Source organism: Ranitomeya variabilis, chromosome 1, assembly GCF_051348905.1.
Source record: "Ranitomeya variabilis isolate aRanVar5 chromosome 1, aRanVar5.hap1, whole genome shotgun sequence".
NCBI classification, from domain to species: Eukaryota; Metazoa; Chordata; class Amphibia; order Anura; family Dendrobatidae; genus Ranitomeya; species Ranitomeya variabilis.
The window spans coordinates 594264140-594282775 of record NC_135232.1 but is presented as its reverse complement, the minus strand read 5'-3'; the positions used below and the strand labels follow the sequence as shown (position 1 = coordinate 594282775).

Here is an 18636-nt window from a genome sequence, read left to right as displayed (position 1 = left end):
TGCCTTGTTGGAGGAACTACTTAGAAGCTTTTTCCACTGCTGGATGTTGTGCCCATGTTGAATGTTCTTGAAATGGATCCCTGTGCCTTCATATCTGTTGACTCTTTCTGTATCTTTGATGGATGTCTCCTTGTAGACGTCAAAGACAATATCAATGCGCTTGCTCTTAGCACCCTCATGGATAGCGCGACTCATTGCTGTGCCTGCTAGCTGGCCAAATGTTGCATTGTTTCCCTTCAGTTTCTGAACCAGGCTCATCCCATCAATGATGGTTGCAGAGGGCTCGGGGATCACTTCTGCAGGACGAGCATTCCTCTCCAACTCCCTTGCGAGGGCAGCCTTGTTGGTCTTGCGGATAGACCCATCACCATTGGCAAGTGCCCATGGCAATGGACCCAGGGGATGAGTCAAGACATCACTCATTTGTAGCTTTCTGTTCTCAGCTACAAGTATCATCTGGCCAAATAGGTTTCTGTCAGCCTTCAAAATTACCTCCTTGCCAAGACCTTGTCTGCGTGTCTTCATTTGGATGTTAGAGAACGTTTTAAGTTTGTTCTTCGTCATCTTGTCATGAAACAATGTAGTTGGCTTATCGGTACCCAAACGCTCATCCTTGAATGTTTGATATGCATCCTCTCCTATACTGTATGCCCCTTGAAGGTCTTTGGCTACATCTGGTGGTGCTACAGTCGCTGTTGACAAACTGATAAGTTCACCATTATGCTCTTTGTTGAAGGGGTTCACCCAACCTGTCTCCAGCAGTTGAACGAAAGATTGGACATCGGCTTCATCTCTTCTAATCCTAGACACCTGTAGGTCTGAATGGCTGAAGTCAGTATATTGTTGGCCTACCAGGGCCCTCAGCTGCCTCAAGTACATACTGCGGTACTCTGATGTCAGGTAGAACCTGGAAACAGCTCCAACTTTGAGGCTGAAGCCTTTTGTGCCCCCTGGTGTCTGGGTGTCTTTGTTGATTGTCTCTTCAATGGTCTGGTCCACAGGAATTCGTCCAAAAGGATTCTTGCTACCGATCTGGACCGAAAAGCCACCTTGCATGAAGTATTCATGGACCTCTGGGTGTTCTATGGGCAGCCGAGACATTGTGGCATAGTAATAGGTTAGGTATCGGGCATAGTTGACCTTGTCATAGGCAAAACACCATGGTATCATCTGTCGGATTGCTCCTAGGTGAAGCATCCAGTTGCCTTCTCTTGAAGCTCGAACCAGGGCCAGCATGGTCTCGACCATGTATGTGTCAGTGTGTACGTGTATGTGTCAGTGTGTGTGCGTGTGTTGGGGCACCTCAGGGTGTCTTCAAATGTGACATAGCCCCCTAGATTTCTTCCAGTAAAATTTGCACTCCAAAAGTCATTTGGCGCTCCTTCCCTTCCGAGGCCTGCCGTTCCCCAATACTGCAGTGTACGACAACATATCGGGTGTTGTTGTGTTCGGGAGAGATTGGTGAACAAATAGTGGGGTGCATTTTTTGCTGGTACACCTCTTAAAAATAAAAAAATGAGCCTAAAATGACACCTTCATGTAAAAAATGCACTTTTTCCATTTTCTCAACCAAGTGTTTCCAACTACTGTGAAACACTGGTTGGGTCAAAGTGGTCACTATACCCCCTAAAAGATTCCTTGGGGGTGTAGTTTCCAAAATAGGGTCACTTTTTGGTGTTTCCACTGTGGGGGTACCTCAGGCAGCCTTCAAATGTGACATGGCCCCCTAGATTTCTTCCAGTGAATCCGCCACCCAAAAACCACATAGCGCTCCTTCCGTGTTGAGCTGTGCTGTGTGCCCATACTTTAGTTTACGAGTACATGTGGGGTGTTTCTATAAACTGCAGAATTAGGGTAACCAAGTTTGGGTTTGCCGTTAACCCTTGCTAGGTTGCAGGTAAAATTGGATTACAATGTAATATCTGGAAAAAAAATGAAATTTTGAAATTTCGCCTTCATTCTGCTAAAATTCCTGTGGAACACCTAAAGGGTTAACAGTTTTTAAAAATGAGTTTTGAACAGCTTGAGGGGTGTAGTTTGCAAAATGGGGTAATTTATGGGTGGTTTCTGTTATGTAAGCCCCTTAAAGTGACTTCAGAAGTGACTTGGTCCTTTGAAAAGTGGGTTTTGCTGTAAATGTGAAAAATTGCGCATAAAACTATAAGCCCTATTACGTCGTAAAACAATAAGGTTTCATTTTCAAAATGATGCCAATATGAAGTAAACATGTGGGGAGTGTAAATTAATAACTATTATGGGGGGTATCAGTATTTTTGTAAAAAGCAGAGAATTTCAAAGTTAAAAAATTGCCGATTTTTCCAAAATTTCCGAATATTTAGCATTTTTTTATATAGAAAGGTAAAATATATTGACTCCCATTTAGCACTGACGTGAAGTACAATATGTCACGAGAAAACAATCTCAGAATGGCTTGGATAGGTGAAAGCGTTCCAAAGTTATTAGCCCATGAAGTGGCACAGGTCAGATTGGCTTAGGCACTTGGGTACAAATAGGCCTAGGGCTGAAGGGGTTAATAAGCTACGTATATGTAAGGGCTATCATATCAAAAAATAAACTACAGACATGCATCTACCTAAAAATACCAAAGAAAATTAGTCACTCCGGGTGGTACCGATATCTGGCCCGGCTCATGGACTAATAGTGTTACACCGCACATGCCTTTAGTGCAATGTATGTTGGCTATTTATGGTGTGTGTAATATCTCTATATCGATAAAAAAAAGAACACAGCAGCACATGTGCATGAATCTAGGCCATGTGAAAACACAAATATTCAATATAGATTATACTTCTCAAAAAAAATTTTTCACAAATTATTTAATTTTTTTTTTTCATAAAACTTACAGTAATAGATGAAATGAAGTTTCTTAGCACATAAATTGGCCAATTCATGTGTGCCCATCAACCACGGCAAGGTGACCTCTGTCTGATGCGTCCTACTCTACCGTACATGCCACTTTTGGGCCACCAGCCTACAACTATGGACAAAATATGTCACTCTAGGGCTAAGCCTACAATTTATGGGCAGGTAGAGCTGATTACGGCCACCTGCAAGGTGTTCACATTGAGTGCTGGTTGTGTTTTTTTGCTTTTCTTTTCTAGTCATTGGATGCGGCTGCCTCCAGGCTGATCTTGCACTCCTCCCATCTCTCTCTCTCCCTCTCCCTCTCCCTCTCCCTCTCCCTCTCCCTCCCATGGCGGTGTACATGAGAAGGGGTTACATCAAAATACAGATGTCAATTACAGTAAGCAAACTAACAATGACACATGACTGATACAGAGGGGCGAGGACCCTGCCCTTGCGGGCTTACATTCTACAGGATGGTGAGGAAGGAGACAGTAGGTCGGGGGTTGCAGTAAGGTTCGGTAGTGGTGAGGAGGCAGCGTGGTCATTACAGGTTGTAAGCTTTTTTTATTTTTTTGAAGAGGTGGGATTTCAGGTTCCGTCTAAAGGATCCAAATGTGGTGGATAACCGGACGTGTTGGAGCACAGAATTCCACGAGATGGGGGCTATGTATGTATATAATAGTGTGTATATCTATCTGGTGTGGGAGGGTAATGTATGAATGTGTATAGTGTAATGTTTGTATTGTGTATATACTATGTAGATGCATTGTGTATATTGCGCATACACTAATTTTTATAATGTGGAATGGAGGTGTAACACATGACCCTGTGTCTACAGCTGAAGTGTAAGGATGTGTGCTCTGTATATGCACAGTTTATTTGTATCTGTAGCGTACACTGTATGAGGTACTGGATGGTTGTTTATAGCTAGTGTATATGTATGTAATTAGTGAAGGGTTATAATATACTGTGTATAGATTATCATGTACTGTGCATACATGTGGAGGAGTTATATATTCTCTATGATCACACTACATACTCACACAAAGATGCTGTAGATATATACACAGGTCTGTAGTGTGTATAAGGGGGTGATGGATGAACCTGTATATATCTAAAGTATATGACGGTGTGTGATGTATACTCACTCTGTCGCTCGCTCACTGGCTGGTATAGTCCTTTGGATGTTTCCCCTCTGATATGATGACCTGACATCCGACAGGAGCCCTGTGAGCCTCCTCCCTGCTGACGTCTCCCGATTCGTGGCCTAATCACTCATTAGTAATGATGGTTTGTAGTTGGCTTGTGGTGCTTGTAGTTCACTTCTCATGCTGTATCCCCAGCTGTCCCATCAGGGGGTTGTTTGCAGATGGTCGGGGGGGTCCCCTGGGTCAGTTTCAGTTCTTTAGTCCCTTTCCAGTTTGACTCCCATCGTGCCCTGACATCCACCAGTGTAGTAATCTCACAATCCACTGGCTGATTGTGGGTGTAATTACTCGGTTGAACCCAGTCACCAGTAAGTTTTTTTTTTTTTTTCTTTTAGGTGCATATTGCTTCATTGTGGTGATCATCTTATTAAAAGGGTAGCTGCTAACTTGTGCTTCATGGGAAGGTTGCAGGCTACAGTGGTGCATGCTGGGTAATCCACTAGGACTGCGCTGATGGTTCTCGTAAGGCTGCCTGTTTACACAGGTCTCTGCCAAGTGTACTCTGCCCTATATTTCCACCTGCTTCATATACTGCACTGCAGCACTTCTCTGGTGTTGGAAGTGTCCCAGCATGTCCTGGTGTGGACCGATAATGTTAGGTTTATAGGTGCAGGTAGATCATTCCTACGTTCACTAGCCAGGGCTGTTACTGGTGGCCTTGATGGTGGTGATCCAGTACCCCAGTGTTTGCCACGACCCTGTACATGTCTTCACATTTTGCCATCATTTCAGACTTTGAGGGGTGGTCTCTCAAAAAAAAACAAACCTTTCGATGTACATACAAATCTAATGTGCAATGAAGTATCCACACTTTCATGCCTTGCACTGTAACTTCCCATACATAATTGCCTTTTTTTTTTTTTTTTTTTTAATTCAGTTACTTTATCACTCTACTTTGACTATAGGTTCTGGAACATGTATTTGTGGCTCATCTGCTTTCTGTCAGCACTGTGGGTTCTGTAATGTGCCTTTGATCGGCATCCTGACAATTGTAGATTCTGCAACTTGATGTTGTGCTTCATCATTGTTCTGTCTGCATTGCATTATAGGTTCTGGAACTGGCTTTGATCAGCATTCTGCCAGCACTTTAGGTGCTGAAACTTTCTCTTGGTTTACAATCTGCTGCCCTGAACTCTACTTTGCCTATATGTGATTTAGATTTTCAGACCAAGGATTTTGTATATTATAGTGAATGGGGCTTGGGGTAAGTTTTACATTTTAGTAAATATTGTGGTCTATAGGTAGCTTACATTTCCATCCTTGTTAAAAAGCCTTTATTGTCTGGTCCTAACAGGGACCCCTGTCTGGTTTTGGCCCAGTGATGATCAATTATAGTGCTTAGAGGGATCAGAGCTGCCATTCAGGGTCCGAGCTTTCTTCTCCTTAACTTGCTAATTCCTCCTTGACTGTCTTCTCCTCTCTGCCTTGACTTTTTTTTCTGCTTGGACTTGGTCTGGTTTGGTCTTCCCAGTGTTAGCAAGATTGAGATCTGAGGGCTGTCTCCCAGTCTGTCCTCATGGAGGAGGCCATATTGGTGGAGCAGCAAAGTACTGTGAATGTAGTATTTAGGCTTGGCTCAGGTCATCAGTGCATCATCCGCTTATTCCTCTCCTGTAATCCTGTTACTGACAGACTGTGATGTCAAGGTCCTGTTCCCGGCCCAGCGGGGTTATACTTTGAATGTAAAGACCTTACAGGAGTCCCAGGAATGCGCAGTGGAGCAGAACCCGGAGCAGTGACCCCTGATGTGCAGCCAGGCTGACAGAGCCCTATGGTGTATGTGCAGTGTGTCAGAATAACATGGATTGAGCGCAGTCATCCCGGATTATCTGCCACTGGCTGCCGTTCTTATCTCTATGGGTCTGTCATATATTGGCTGTGCGCCCGAGCTCTGGGGAAGCAGACACTTCTTATCCTCATGTAATATGCTGCTGCCAGGTCTTTGGGTAACGCCAATATGCTGGTCCTCTGCTTCCTGATTGCACATGATATAGTGATTGGTGAACCTTTTAGAGACGGTGTGCCCAAACTGCAATCTAAAACCCACTTATTTATTGCAAAGTGCCAACACGGCAATTTAACAGGTATACTGAGGTTTTAGATTAGAAAAACAACTCCTACATTAGCGCGCTATAGCGCCTATAGCAAAGAGCTTGTAAGCGCTGCACTCCAAGCTTAAGATACGGTACTAGCCACCGATTGTAGTGGAGGTCTGTTCTTGAGAATTAAGGGGATTTTTATTCAGAAGTAAAATTGCCAAGTTGTTTGTTTTTACAACCTCTTTGCAATCGTAACCCTTTATCATAATGAGAATAACCCTTTAAGCATGGGATGTCAAACTAAATACACAGAGGGGCAAAATTAAAAGCTTTTACAAAGTGAAAGATATTTGTTAAAAAGTCTACAATTAAGGAAAAACTTCCTCATCAAATAAAATAATTAACTTTTGGAATTATAGTGGAATAATATGTTATGTAACAGCAGTAAAAACCATATGACCCAATGGTCGGATATGAATATGTAAAGGATACATAAACACAGTATTCCTCCATACACAGTATGATGACCTTTCTTTATCCCCCTCCCTCAATTCCCCCAACAAAGAATGACCCATCAGTGTGATTTTCCAAAGGTAATCCCCACACAGCTCTCCATCTACTATATAATTGTCTAAGGGTCACTTCCGTCTGTCTGTCTGTCTGTCTGTAACGGTTATTCGTTCGCTGATTGGTCTCGGCAGCTGCCTGTCATGGCTGCCGCGACCAATCAGCGACGCGCACTGTCCGGAAGAAAATGGCCGCTCCTTACTCCCCGCACTCACTGCCCGGTGCCCACATACACCCCTCCGCTCACACAGGGTTAATGCCGGCGGTAACGGGACCGCGTTATGCCGCGGGTAACGCACTCCATTACCGCCGCTATGAACCCTGTGAGACCAAGTTTTTTACTATTGACGCAGCCTATGCAGCGCCAATAGTAAAAACATCTAATGTTAAAAATAATTAAAACAAATAAAAAATGATTATATACTCACCTACGCCGACTTTCCCGCTCCTCGCGATGCAACCAGCACGTTCCGGTGCACGGATGGTCTGGCAGAAGGACCTGCCATGACGTCACGGTCATGTGACCGCGACGTCATCACAAGTCCTGCGCGCCTGTGCTGAAAGGACCTGCCGTGACGTCACGGTCATGTGACCGCGACGTCATCACAGCCTGTGATCGGAAGCTGCCGGCTGCACGCGACACAGCTACAACGCGCCAGCGGAAGGTGAGTATGTTTATTTTTTATTTTCTTAAACGTGTCATACGTGGCTGGGCAATATACTACATAGCTGGGCAATATTCTACATGGGCTGTGCAATATACTACGTGGCTCTGTGCTGTATACTACATCACTGGGCAATATACTACGTTACTGGGCAATATACTACGTTGCTGGGCAATATACTACGTGGCTGGGCAATATACTACATAACTGGGCAATATACTATGTGGCTCTGTGCTGTATACTACGTCACTGGGCAATATACTACATAACTGGGCAATATACTATGTGGCTCTGTGCTGTATACTACGTCACTGGGCAATATACTACGTAACTGGGCAATATACTATGTGGCTCTGCTGTATACTACGTCACTGGGCAATATACAATGGAACTGGGCAATATACTACGTCACTGGGCAATATACTACGTGGCTCTGTGCTGTATACTACGTGGGCTGGGCAATATACTACGTGGCTGGGCAATTATACTACGTGGCTGGGCAATATACTATGTGGCTGGGCAATATACTACGTGGCTCTGTGCTGTATACTTCGTGGGCTGGGCAATATACTACGTGGCTGGACAATATACTACGTGGCTGGGCAATATACTACGTGGCTCTGTGCTGTATACTACGTGGGCTGGGCAATATACTACGTGGCTCTGCTGTATACTACGTGGCTGGGCAATATACTAAGTGGACATACATATTCTAGAATACCCGATGTGTTAGAATCGGGCCACCATCTAGTACGATATAATGGGCACAAAAGGCGCTCCATACAGTACAATTGACCCCACATAGTCCTCCATACAGTATGTGCACAAAATGTCCTCCATATAGTACAATGGTTCCACATAGTGCTGCATACAGTGTAATGGGCCCTACATATTCTCCCATAAAGTGTAATGGGTTCCACATAGTGCTCTATACAGTATAGCGGGGCCCTGCATTGTCTCCCATACAGTATAATGGCCACACATGATGTTCTATACTGTATAATGGCCACACATGATGCTCTATACTGTATAATGGCCACACATGATGCTCTATACTGTATAATGGCCCCATATAGTGCTCCATACTGTATAATGGCCCCACATGATGCTCCATACTGTATAATGGCCCCACATGCTTCTCTATACTGTATAATGGCCCCATATACTGCTCCATACTGTATAATGGCCTCACAGTGTAAAAAAAAAAAAACTACTCGCCTCTGCCCGTTCCAACGCTTATCTGTTCATATCAGTCCCACCTCTGGGCACACTTGCCATCTCTTCGAGATCCCCATGCGTGGGCGTTGTGTGTCCCCTTGTGCCATAGGTTCGCCACCACTGTTATAGAGGGTCATATGCTAAAACATTCATGGGTGCCATCACCATATGGGTCCATCAGGAGGTCAGTGCTACAGGTGCAGAGTCGTCAGGGTGACTACATGGCCCTGGGAGTAGGTAACCTCTAAGAATTGCATCAGGTGCAGCAGTTGGTGACTTCCCTTTCCTGGACTGTTCCTCTTCCTGCATGTGGTTTATATTGCTGCTGTATGTATGTATGTGTGTGTATGTATGTGTGTGTATATATTTTATATATATTTTTTCTAAAGTCAATTTTTTTTTCCAACATCATGTATGGGGTGGCTACTTAGTTTTAGTCCTGCATTGAGCTACTAAGTCATGTCTACAGAACTGGTAGGACGTGTGCAATTGCAGATATCAGTGAGACGTGATGTTCCTTGCCACGCTCTCCTCTATACCCACCTTTAGGGTAAGTTCACACAGGGCGTTTTTCCTGCGTTTTTTTTTTTAATTTTCAGCTGCTTTTTACAATACCAGTAAAGCCTATGAGATTTCAGAAATCTTATGCACACATTGGTTTTTTGTGTGATCAGTATTTTGTGCTTTGCTGTGTTTTTTGGACATAGAGCATGTCACTTCTTTCAGCATTTTTGCTGCTTTTTTTTCACCCATTGACTTGAATGGGTGTTGAAAATAATGGAGCAAAAACGCAGGTATCAGTATTTGCTGTGTTTTTGCTGCTGAAAATCCAAGGACATTAGCATGGACAAAGAGAAAAAAAAACGCACCAAATACGCAACCAAAAACGCACCTAAACCTGTGTTTTTGACGCAGCTTCTTTCCTGCCAAGAAGATCAGGTTTTGTTGCAGAAAAAAAGCAGCAAAAACGTCCTGTGTGAACTTACCCTAAAAAGGGATCTATACATTGTAAATTATCCATAGAACTACCTAGTGACAACTTTGCCTGGGGCCCTCACTGATGATCAACATCTGCTCCCTTCAGAGTGATGTTCTCAGGATCAATGGGGTCCAGACGATCTTTGAGTTATCCCCCCGTCCTTTGGAGCCCTTTGAGAATATCTGCACGGGGCCCCTCAGTGGCAGCTCTATGTTGTGCCCAGCTTAGGAGACTACTCTAAGTGGGTAGTGCAATTTTTAACGAGGCGTTTTTTTTTTCAGAAATGTCCTTAGGCAGATACTACCGTGATCTGTATCCACCCCTGACAGAATGGGCTGAACCTTTTTCAGTTCTGCTCTGTTCAATTTTTATATATTTGCTTTGTAGAATAAAACATGCCACAGCAAGAAAATTTGTTGCCACTTGAACTCTGTGCTTGGTTGTCTTCATAGTCCTCTCCCTCCAAGTTTGGCTGTGTGATAAATTGTGTCACATGCACTGTGTATTATAGCGTACCGTTAAATAATGACCTTTTGCAAACTTGGCACTTAAGCTGCACCCAAACTTTAATTTATGGGGGGCTTGCAGGAGCTTGTTGCCCCAATTTGATTTTCTGTGGAGTCTGAGTTTTGATCTCCTTCTGGCTCCTGGACATCATCCGGTTGTCTCTCCACATCAAGTGCTGCCCTGCGGGCTGTTTGCCTCACTGCTTGCCAGGTAGCTAAAGGTACCTTCACACGAAGCGACGCTGCAGCGATAGCGACAACGATGTCGATCGCTGCAGCGTCGCTGTTTGGTCGCTGGAGAGCTGTCACACAGACCGCTCTCCAGCGATCAACTATGCCGAGGTCCCCTGGTAACCAGGGTAAACATCGGGTAACTAAGCGCAGGGCCGTGCTTAGTAACCCGATGTTTACCCTGGTTACCAGCGTAAAATCTAAAAAAAACAAACAGCACATACTTACATTCACGTCCCCCTGCGTCCACTTCCTGACTGACTGAGCGCCGTACAGTGAGAGCAGAGCGGTGACGTCACCGCTGTGCTGCTTTCACTTTCACTTTGCGGCGCTGAGTCAGAGGAGGAAGCAGACTGCAGGGGACGCAATGTGAGTATGTGCTGTTTGTTTTTTTTACATTTTACGCTAGTAACCAGGGTAAACATCGGGTAACTAAGCGCGGCCCTGCGCTTAGTAACCCGATGTTTACCCTGGTTACCAGTGTAAAATATCGCTGGTATCGTTGCTTTTGCTTTCAAACACAACGATACACAGCGATCGGACGACCAAATAAAGTTCTGGACTTTATTCAGCGACCAGCGACATCACAGCAGGATCCTGATCGCTGCTGCGTGTCAAACGAAACGATATCGCTAGCGAGGACGCTGCAACGTCACGGATTGCTAGCGATATCGTTATAATGTCGTTTCGTGTGAAGGTACCTTAAGAACAGCAAGCAGCTGAAGGGGCTGGCACACCCCCCAGCTCCCATATTACCAGATGAGATTGCATTATTAAAAGCTACATGGTGAATGCAAGCAAATGTAGAGTTGCGCCCCCCATGGTGATTCCAGCTTGGCACACTGTGAGTGTTGTACACTTTGTGGCATTTGCTATGACTACCCAGGAGAGGGCATGGGTCAGGATCTGTTTCCCTGTGCACAATTCAGGACACCTGCTTTTATAAATAGACCCCCGAGTGTAGGCCTTATTGTAGGCCTTATTGCATGGGTGCATAATTTACACCAGTCAGCAATGCGACATATCAGTCGGCACGCAAAGTTTTCTTCACTTTGTTTGCAAAAAGTATATGTACAGATCCTGCTGCCTCAACAAAACTCCCACATCTTCCGTTCCACACTTTCTCAATGAACCCCTCTTCCTCCTGACCACACTTTCTTGACGAGCTTCTTCCTCCCAACCACACTGGCCTGACTGCCTGTGTCTACCTGGATGACTTTTATGGCCACGTGACACTGCTGTTTGCCGGTCATTTTTACTCTGGCTCTAGTCAGGAGCGAGCAGTTATGCTGTATGTAATGAGTCAGGCTGGGGTGTGACGGACAACTAGAACAATAGGGTTTACACCCAGCGCAGAGCTGCCCACATAATTACAGCCCGGTGATAATGTGGCATTTACTTTCATGTGAGACTTACTGTGACGGCTCACTGGTATCGCCCAGGACCGGTCACTCCTGATTTAACTAGTGACCAACATGAAGGAGACTCTATCATACTCAATGTACTGCAAGACCCATGGTCAGCATTGTCTGCACCTCCCTGGTGCCAGCTGCATGACGCTGCCTGCAGTCTGTGTGAGTAAGTACGGTATGTGAATCCCTGGGGGCCGGGGAGGCTATAGGAGGCATAGTATAGTGATGGGAGCCTTGTCTTGTACCCAGGAGCTTTTCTTTGGCCTGGTAGCCGAGCCTGTATTTATAGCCTAGGTGGATCTATAAATGTGCTTCCACCCCTCCATACAGCCGTGGCACAGACCTGTACAGCAGCCAGCATGACTCCGCACTACGGCCTGTCATCTGCTGGTCTGCCAGGACGCAGAGGCTCATGCAGCGAGGGAAACCATGGCGTGATGCCAACAGATCGTCTCTTCCCTGCATATTAATATGTAGCTCTGTGGGTGGTTAGCGGCACATGTGGCCTCAGTGACATGCGCCCACGTGCCTAACAATATACTTTGTGTTCTACTGGCCCTTGTACCATTTACTAGTCTTTTTATTCAAGATCCTGTGCTGCATTTGTCGGCTTTTGCATTTTCTGAGGTCTTGACATTTTCTTAGTCCTAACCCTTGCTATTCATTCCTTCCAGATTGACGAAGTCCCTGAACCCACATCAAAGTCGGCGAATAAGTATCAAGTCTTCTTTTTCGGGACTCATGAAACGTGAGTATCAGAGGAAATGAGCCATATTGAGGTCCTGTGTCTACTCCAGGTATTAATGGTGAATTCCTTCCCCTATCAGAGCCCACCTGGGTCCTAAAGACATCTTCCCCTACGAAGAGACCAAGGAGAAGTTCGGGAAAGCCAACAAGAGGAAAGGATTCAGTGACGGGCTGTGGGAGATCGAGAATAATCCCGCCGTACAAGCGTCAGATTATCAGGTCTACTTCCATACAGGCTTTAAGTAAATTGGTCAAATGTGTTTTTATCACATTTTTAATATCATACATTCATGTTAATTTTTCCTCAGCCTTCCCGGAAGAGAGGGTCAAAAGCAGCAGGCCGAGGTGGTGATAAAGATGGAGAGAAGGTAAAAAGCTCCAATTCTTGGAGATTTGTGAGTCCACTTTTTAGAGTTTGTCAAATAGACAAACTACTTAGAAACCACGATTGCTATTGAAAGCATCATCTACGGGGGATTAACTCCTTAGTGACCGCCAATACATCTTTTTACTGACCTGAGATACCATATATACTCGAGTATAAGCCGAGATTTTCAGCCCAAATTTTTGGGCTGAAAGTGCCCCTCTCGGCTTATACTCGAGGCAGGGTCGGCGGGTGAGGGGGAGAGGGCGCTGAGGTATACTTACCTGCTTCCGGGGCTCCTGGCGCTGTCCCTGCAGTCCCACGGTCTCCAGGTGCCGCAGCTCTTCCCCTGTTCAGCGGTCACGTGGGACCGCTCATTAGAGAAATGAATATGGACTCCACTCCCATAGGGGCGGAGCCGCATATTCATTTCTCTAATGAGCGGTAACGGTGACAGCTGATAGAGGAAGAGGCTGCGGCACCGAAGACCAGCTGTCCGGGGGAAGGAGCGGGACGCCGGGAGCAGGTAAGTATTACATATTCACCTGTCCGCGTTCCACACGCCGGGCGCCGTTCCATCTTCCCGGCGTCTCTCCGCACTGACTGTGCAGGTCAGAGGGCGCGATGACACATATAGTGTGCGCGCCGCCCTCTGCCTGATCAGTCAGTGCAGAGAGACGCCGGAACGGGACGCTGAGGAGCTGCAAGCAAGAGAGGTGAGTATGTAATTTTTTTATTGCAGCAGCAGCAATGGCACAGCTTTCTATGGGGCAATAATGAACGGTGCAGAGCACTATATGGCACAGCTATGGGGCAATAATGAACGGTGCAGAGCACTATATGGCACAGCTGTGGGGCAATAATGAACGGTGCAGAGCACTATATGGCACAGCTTTCTATGGTACAGCTATTGGGCAATAATGAACGGTGCAGAGCACTATATGGCACAGCTGTGGGGCAGTATATAGGACCCCCTAAAGTCACTTCAAACCTTCATAGGTCCCTCAAAAAATTTAAATTTTGTAAATTTCCTTGAGAAAATGAAAAATTGCTGCTACATTTCTAAACCTCCTAAAAGGCTAACAAAATAAAATAACATTTTACAAAGGGTGCTGATGTAAGGTAGACATGAGAGAAATGTTATTAATGTTTTTCTATGGTATGACTATCTGGATTAAAGGGATAATCATTCAAAGTTTGAAAATTACTAATTTTTTTACATTTTTGTTAAATTTCTGATAATTTTTTTGAAATAAATGCAAAATATATCCACCTAAATTTACCACTATCCTATATTATAACGTGCCAGGAAAAAATAGTCTCAAAATTAACAGGATATGTTGAAGCATTTTTGAGTTAATACTACATAAAGTGACATTGGTCAGATCTTGAACATCTAACTTGGTCACTAAGGGGTTAACTACCATGATGGGCTAATTCCGATTGAGCTGATAGTATAACCCAGCGGTATCAGCCATGTATAGACTCGGTGACATCTGCCATATGTACCGCTCAGGAGCAAAGGGGCTAAAGGGAAGCAGTCATGTAAAGAAGCCATTAACCTCAGATGTGGGGATTATAGCCTAAAGCGGTCCTGCCATACATGACAAGCTTGACTGTAATGCAGCAATTCTCCATAGGAGGGCATCACTGGATCTTAGGTTTGTCTTTTTTTTTTTCTTTTCTAGGCAACCCCAAAGAAAAGCTCAGAAGCTGACGCTGAAGAGGAGGAGGAGGATGATGATGAGGAAGAAAAGCCCGAAGGGGATGGAGAGAAAAAGGGCAATGATGGCAGCAGTGACGAGGAAGGGAAGCTGGTGATTGATGAGCAATCCAAGGAGAAAGGTGACAAGGCCGCTGCCAAGAGGAAAGCAGAGGATGCTGCAGAGGTGTGTTATAGGAGATCCCCTGCATGGAAGGGCTAATATGCATCTCGTACATTGCAGGACATTGTGGCTTACGACCAGGGTTAAATCTTTGCATTCTGGCGTAGTAGAGGCTGTCAGGACATGATTCAGAACACATCTGACTTTCCCTCCTCAGAGCTCTCCCAAAAGATCGAAGGCAGATGAAGAGCAGGATGATGACAAGTCTGAGAACAAGGAACCTGCGAAAAAAGAGGCCAAGCAGACGCCGGAGGCCAGAAAAGATGACAACAGCGAACCCGCTGCATCGGAGGATCTAAAGGTGGAGGAAAAGGCAGAAGAGAAATCAGTCATAGAAGAAACCAGTAACAAAGAGACCAGGTGAGAAACCCCCCCGGACCTGATGTCATAGGGGTCTTCTGGCCTGATTCAGTGGTGGTCCAACACCTATCAGCTTAGTTTCTGTACACAAGTAGGAGCTGGGCTGTCAGCGGGATGCACTGGAATTCCAGCATCTAGTTGTCTGCAGCGGTCACATTCCAATCAGTGGCCCCAAGAGGGATTGGGGGGGGGGGGGGCAGCAATGTGAAGGTCTGGGAGCCAATCTAAAATGTATATGCTCCTCCCAGACAGGCACATTAAGGGTAAGTTCACACAAAACTTTTTTGCTGTGTTTTTTTATGCTAATTTTCAGCAGCTTTTTACAGTACCGGCAAAGCCTATGAGATTTCAGGAATCTCATGCACACACATTGGTTTTTTGTGTGATCAGTATTTTGTGCTTTGCTGCATTTTTCGGAAATAGGACATGGCACTTCTTTCAGCGTTTTTGCTGCGTTTTTTTCACCCATTGACTTGAATGGGTGTTGAAAAAAATGCAGCACAACTCAGGTATCATTATTTGCTGCGTTTTAGCTGCTGAAAATCCAAGGACATTAGCATGGACAGAGAGGAAAAAAAAACCGCACCAAATACGCAACCAAAAACGCACCTAAACCTGTGGTTTTGACGCAGCTTTTTTCCTACAAAGATGATCAGGTTTTGCTGCAGAAAAAACGTCCTGAATGAACTTACCCTTACAACTCTGCACATAATATTATGGGATTGGTCCTGTATCAAGTGACTCTTTATAATTATTGGATCTTAAAAAATGTTTTTGTTTTTCAGCTAAACGGAGTTTCCCTTTCCTGACTGGGCAGAACCTGACTACCTTTTCCTAAACAGGGGAGACGTGGGGGCTTTAAAAAAAAAAAAAAAAAAATACTTCAAAAGACAAACATTGAACATCTTCATTAGTCTGCAACCCGATCATGAAAATCAGTTTCTAATCCACATACTCGAGAAGGAATGGTAGTATGGAGCGTCATCCTTCGGCACGTCGGGCAGTCCATCAGTTGCATGGTGGCAGGTGCGTCCTCCTCCATCACTTCTGCCGAGCCTCCCGCCTTATCTAACGCTTTATATCTTGTCATGTATTGTGCTGGTGTGTTCTTGGTTGTTTTTTTTAACCCTTTTAACTTTCTCAACTGTTAAGAAATGATCTTGTCTCTGGGGGAATTGTCACAAGCGTCTTAAAAAAAATATATATATATCGTGTTTAGAGATATCAGATGATCAGCATTGCGATTCTGTCATAAACTGTCCTGAGCTTCAGAATATCAGTGCAGCAACTCTCAGCACCTAAAATTAGGCTATTAGCATGGACCTTGTAGAGCCCCTCACAGTTAACCCTGCTTAGTTGAGGGGTCAGCTGCAATTTCTATACCCCGTTCCTCACAATGGGCTCCATTGGGGTTTTTTTTTTTCAACTGGCTGCACCAAAGACTTCTCTCCCCTTCAGCGTTGGCTTGTAAAGTGCTATAACTCCGATATAGTTTATATACATGGCGGGTTGACCTTGCCACTATTGTACACAACCACCCTATTTTCCAGTTCAAGCCTATAGATCTGCACTTGTCACTGTTTCAAACTACAACTCCCACCATGCGTTGGGAGTTGATGTTTACAGCAGCTGCAGGTTGTCTGTCTTCTCTACAGGAGATGCTTCTTGGCTTTTACCCACTTATGCTGTTCCCACAAAGTGTTAATGTAGAAGGTTATAACTGTAATGTGGGGTTTTTTTTATTGTTAAAACTGGATTTTTTTTTTCTGCTTTTATTGTTTTAGATCAGCTTCACAAATATATAAATCTTCATTTCCAGCTTCAGGAAAACTGAGCAGAAAGTGAAAAATGTGCATTTAGCATCATGTGTAATGTCTGCCCAATATATAAAGGAGAAGTCCGGCTGTAATAAACACTAAATGTAGCCCGTGCCCTCCCCAGAGGTCGTCTGTACACAGTGGTGGCTCTGATAGGTGGCCTCATACCACCAGGTATTGCCCCTCCAGCTGATTACTGCTCTACAGTAACTACTACTCCTAGTTTGCTCAATGAAGGCTATGGGCTGGCTGAAAGGAAGTCTCTGGGATGAGAGGTTAAATGATCCAGTGACGCTTCCCCTGTCATGAGGTGGCTGCCTCCCACAATGTAGCCCCCATTACTGCTGCCTGTGTTTCTATATAATTTTTTGTATCTGCGCATTTGTTGCCTTATTCTCCAGTCTGCTCGGTGGGAGATTTACGCATATCTTGAGTTTTTACAGCAATAATGACTTTATGGGTTAATAGTTCAGATCTGTGGTATACCTAGTCCATGCATGGACGCTCAAGGGGCCCTGGGCTGCGTGTGGGGGGTGGTGGCTTGCTCCCTGGCGGCGTGTGGGGGGGGGTGGTGGCTTGCTCCCTGCCGGCGTGTGGGGAGTGGTCGCTTGCTCTCATTCTCCTTCCTATAGTCAACAACGTCTTCATCAAATGGTCAGGGTTGCAGATGACCCAACTCACATCATGGAATTAAAGTTAATTTTTTTAACTAATATTTTTAATAAAATTTAAAATTTGCAAAAAAAACAAATATATATATAAATTTCCAAATTACAACTTGCCCATAAGTGGTTTGTAGCTGGTTTTCTATAGGTAGTTTTGTATTTCCCCCAGTCCCCCTCTTGCCCACGTCAGCGCCCCGTCCCCGCTCATCTTGCTATGTGATGTATAATCATTTGTACCATATGCAGAGAACGATTCCCCTCTTTATTTTTTATTTCCCGGTTTTGCGGTTGTGATGAAAGCGATTGTTGCGATTTTAGCTTTTGGTATAGTTCTGTAGACTGCACATCTTTTGGACAAACAGATTATTATTAAAATAATAAAAAAAAAAATGTGGGTTTGTTTTTACTTGTGGAATTCTTGTGTAAGACGGACACCATGTGGGTCTCTACCCTCCAACTGGCTGAGACTGAGAAGGCCACAGCAAATGGATGTCTCTGGACCCCTGACAAATTTAAGACGGACTCCCCACTTTTCCATCCAAGACCGATCTCACCACCTCTGACCATCCAAGAATTCTTTCCTTAGTTTCCCCATCTCGGACATCCATGACCAATCTCTCGTCTCGATCCTGACCCATCTAGAGCAAGAAATAGTAACCAATGGCCACAGCAAAACTAGTGCTTCTCTTTAGACATAATAATTACACCCTATAGCTCGGAGTTGTCACAATCACATCGTGAAAGGAGACTTATAGGCCATGCATGCCCCAGTGGGAACTTGAGAACAGCCTCTCCCTTCTGGTCAGTGCCCTGTGACATTACTGCGAGGGCTCAATACTTGCCATGGTAGCTGGAGGTCGTCATGACCTCTTGGCCAGCTCGGAGCATAGTCTCCTGTCGCTGCAGCCCTTACAGGTATAATGTATTGCAATGCAGTAATTCAGCAATTAATGATAAAAAAGTCCAATAGAGGGATTAAAATAAAACACAATTGTTCATATTTTGTGATTTACCGTATATACTCGAGTATAAGCCGAGATTTTCAGCCCATGAAAGTGCCCCTCTCGGCTTATACTCGAGTCATGATCGGTGGTGGGGTCGGCG

The 18636-nt window shown here is 44.8% G+C and overlaps 1 protein-coding gene across 1 annotated transcript in view; it reads left to right on the top strand.

The window, feature by feature from the left end:
- Positions 1 to 17618, top strand: part of HDGF (heparin binding growth factor) — a 28393-nt gene extending 10775 nt beyond the window's left edge. Inside the window, exons 2-7 of the mRNA XM_077258590.1 lie at positions 12368 to 12441; positions 12521 to 12659; positions 12749 to 12808; positions 14493 to 14693; positions 14848 to 15050; positions 15836 to 17618. Coding sequence (XP_077114705.1) covers positions 12368 to 12441; positions 12521 to 12659; positions 12749 to 12808; positions 14493 to 14693; positions 14848 to 15050; positions 15836 to 15839 — 681 coding nt within the window. The 3' untranslated portion in view covers positions 15840 to 17618. The remainder of the gene's footprint in view (positions 1 to 12367; positions 12442 to 12520; positions 12660 to 12748; positions 12809 to 14492; positions 14694 to 14847; positions 15051 to 15835) is intronic.
- Positions 17619 to 18636: the final 1018 nt, after the last annotated feature.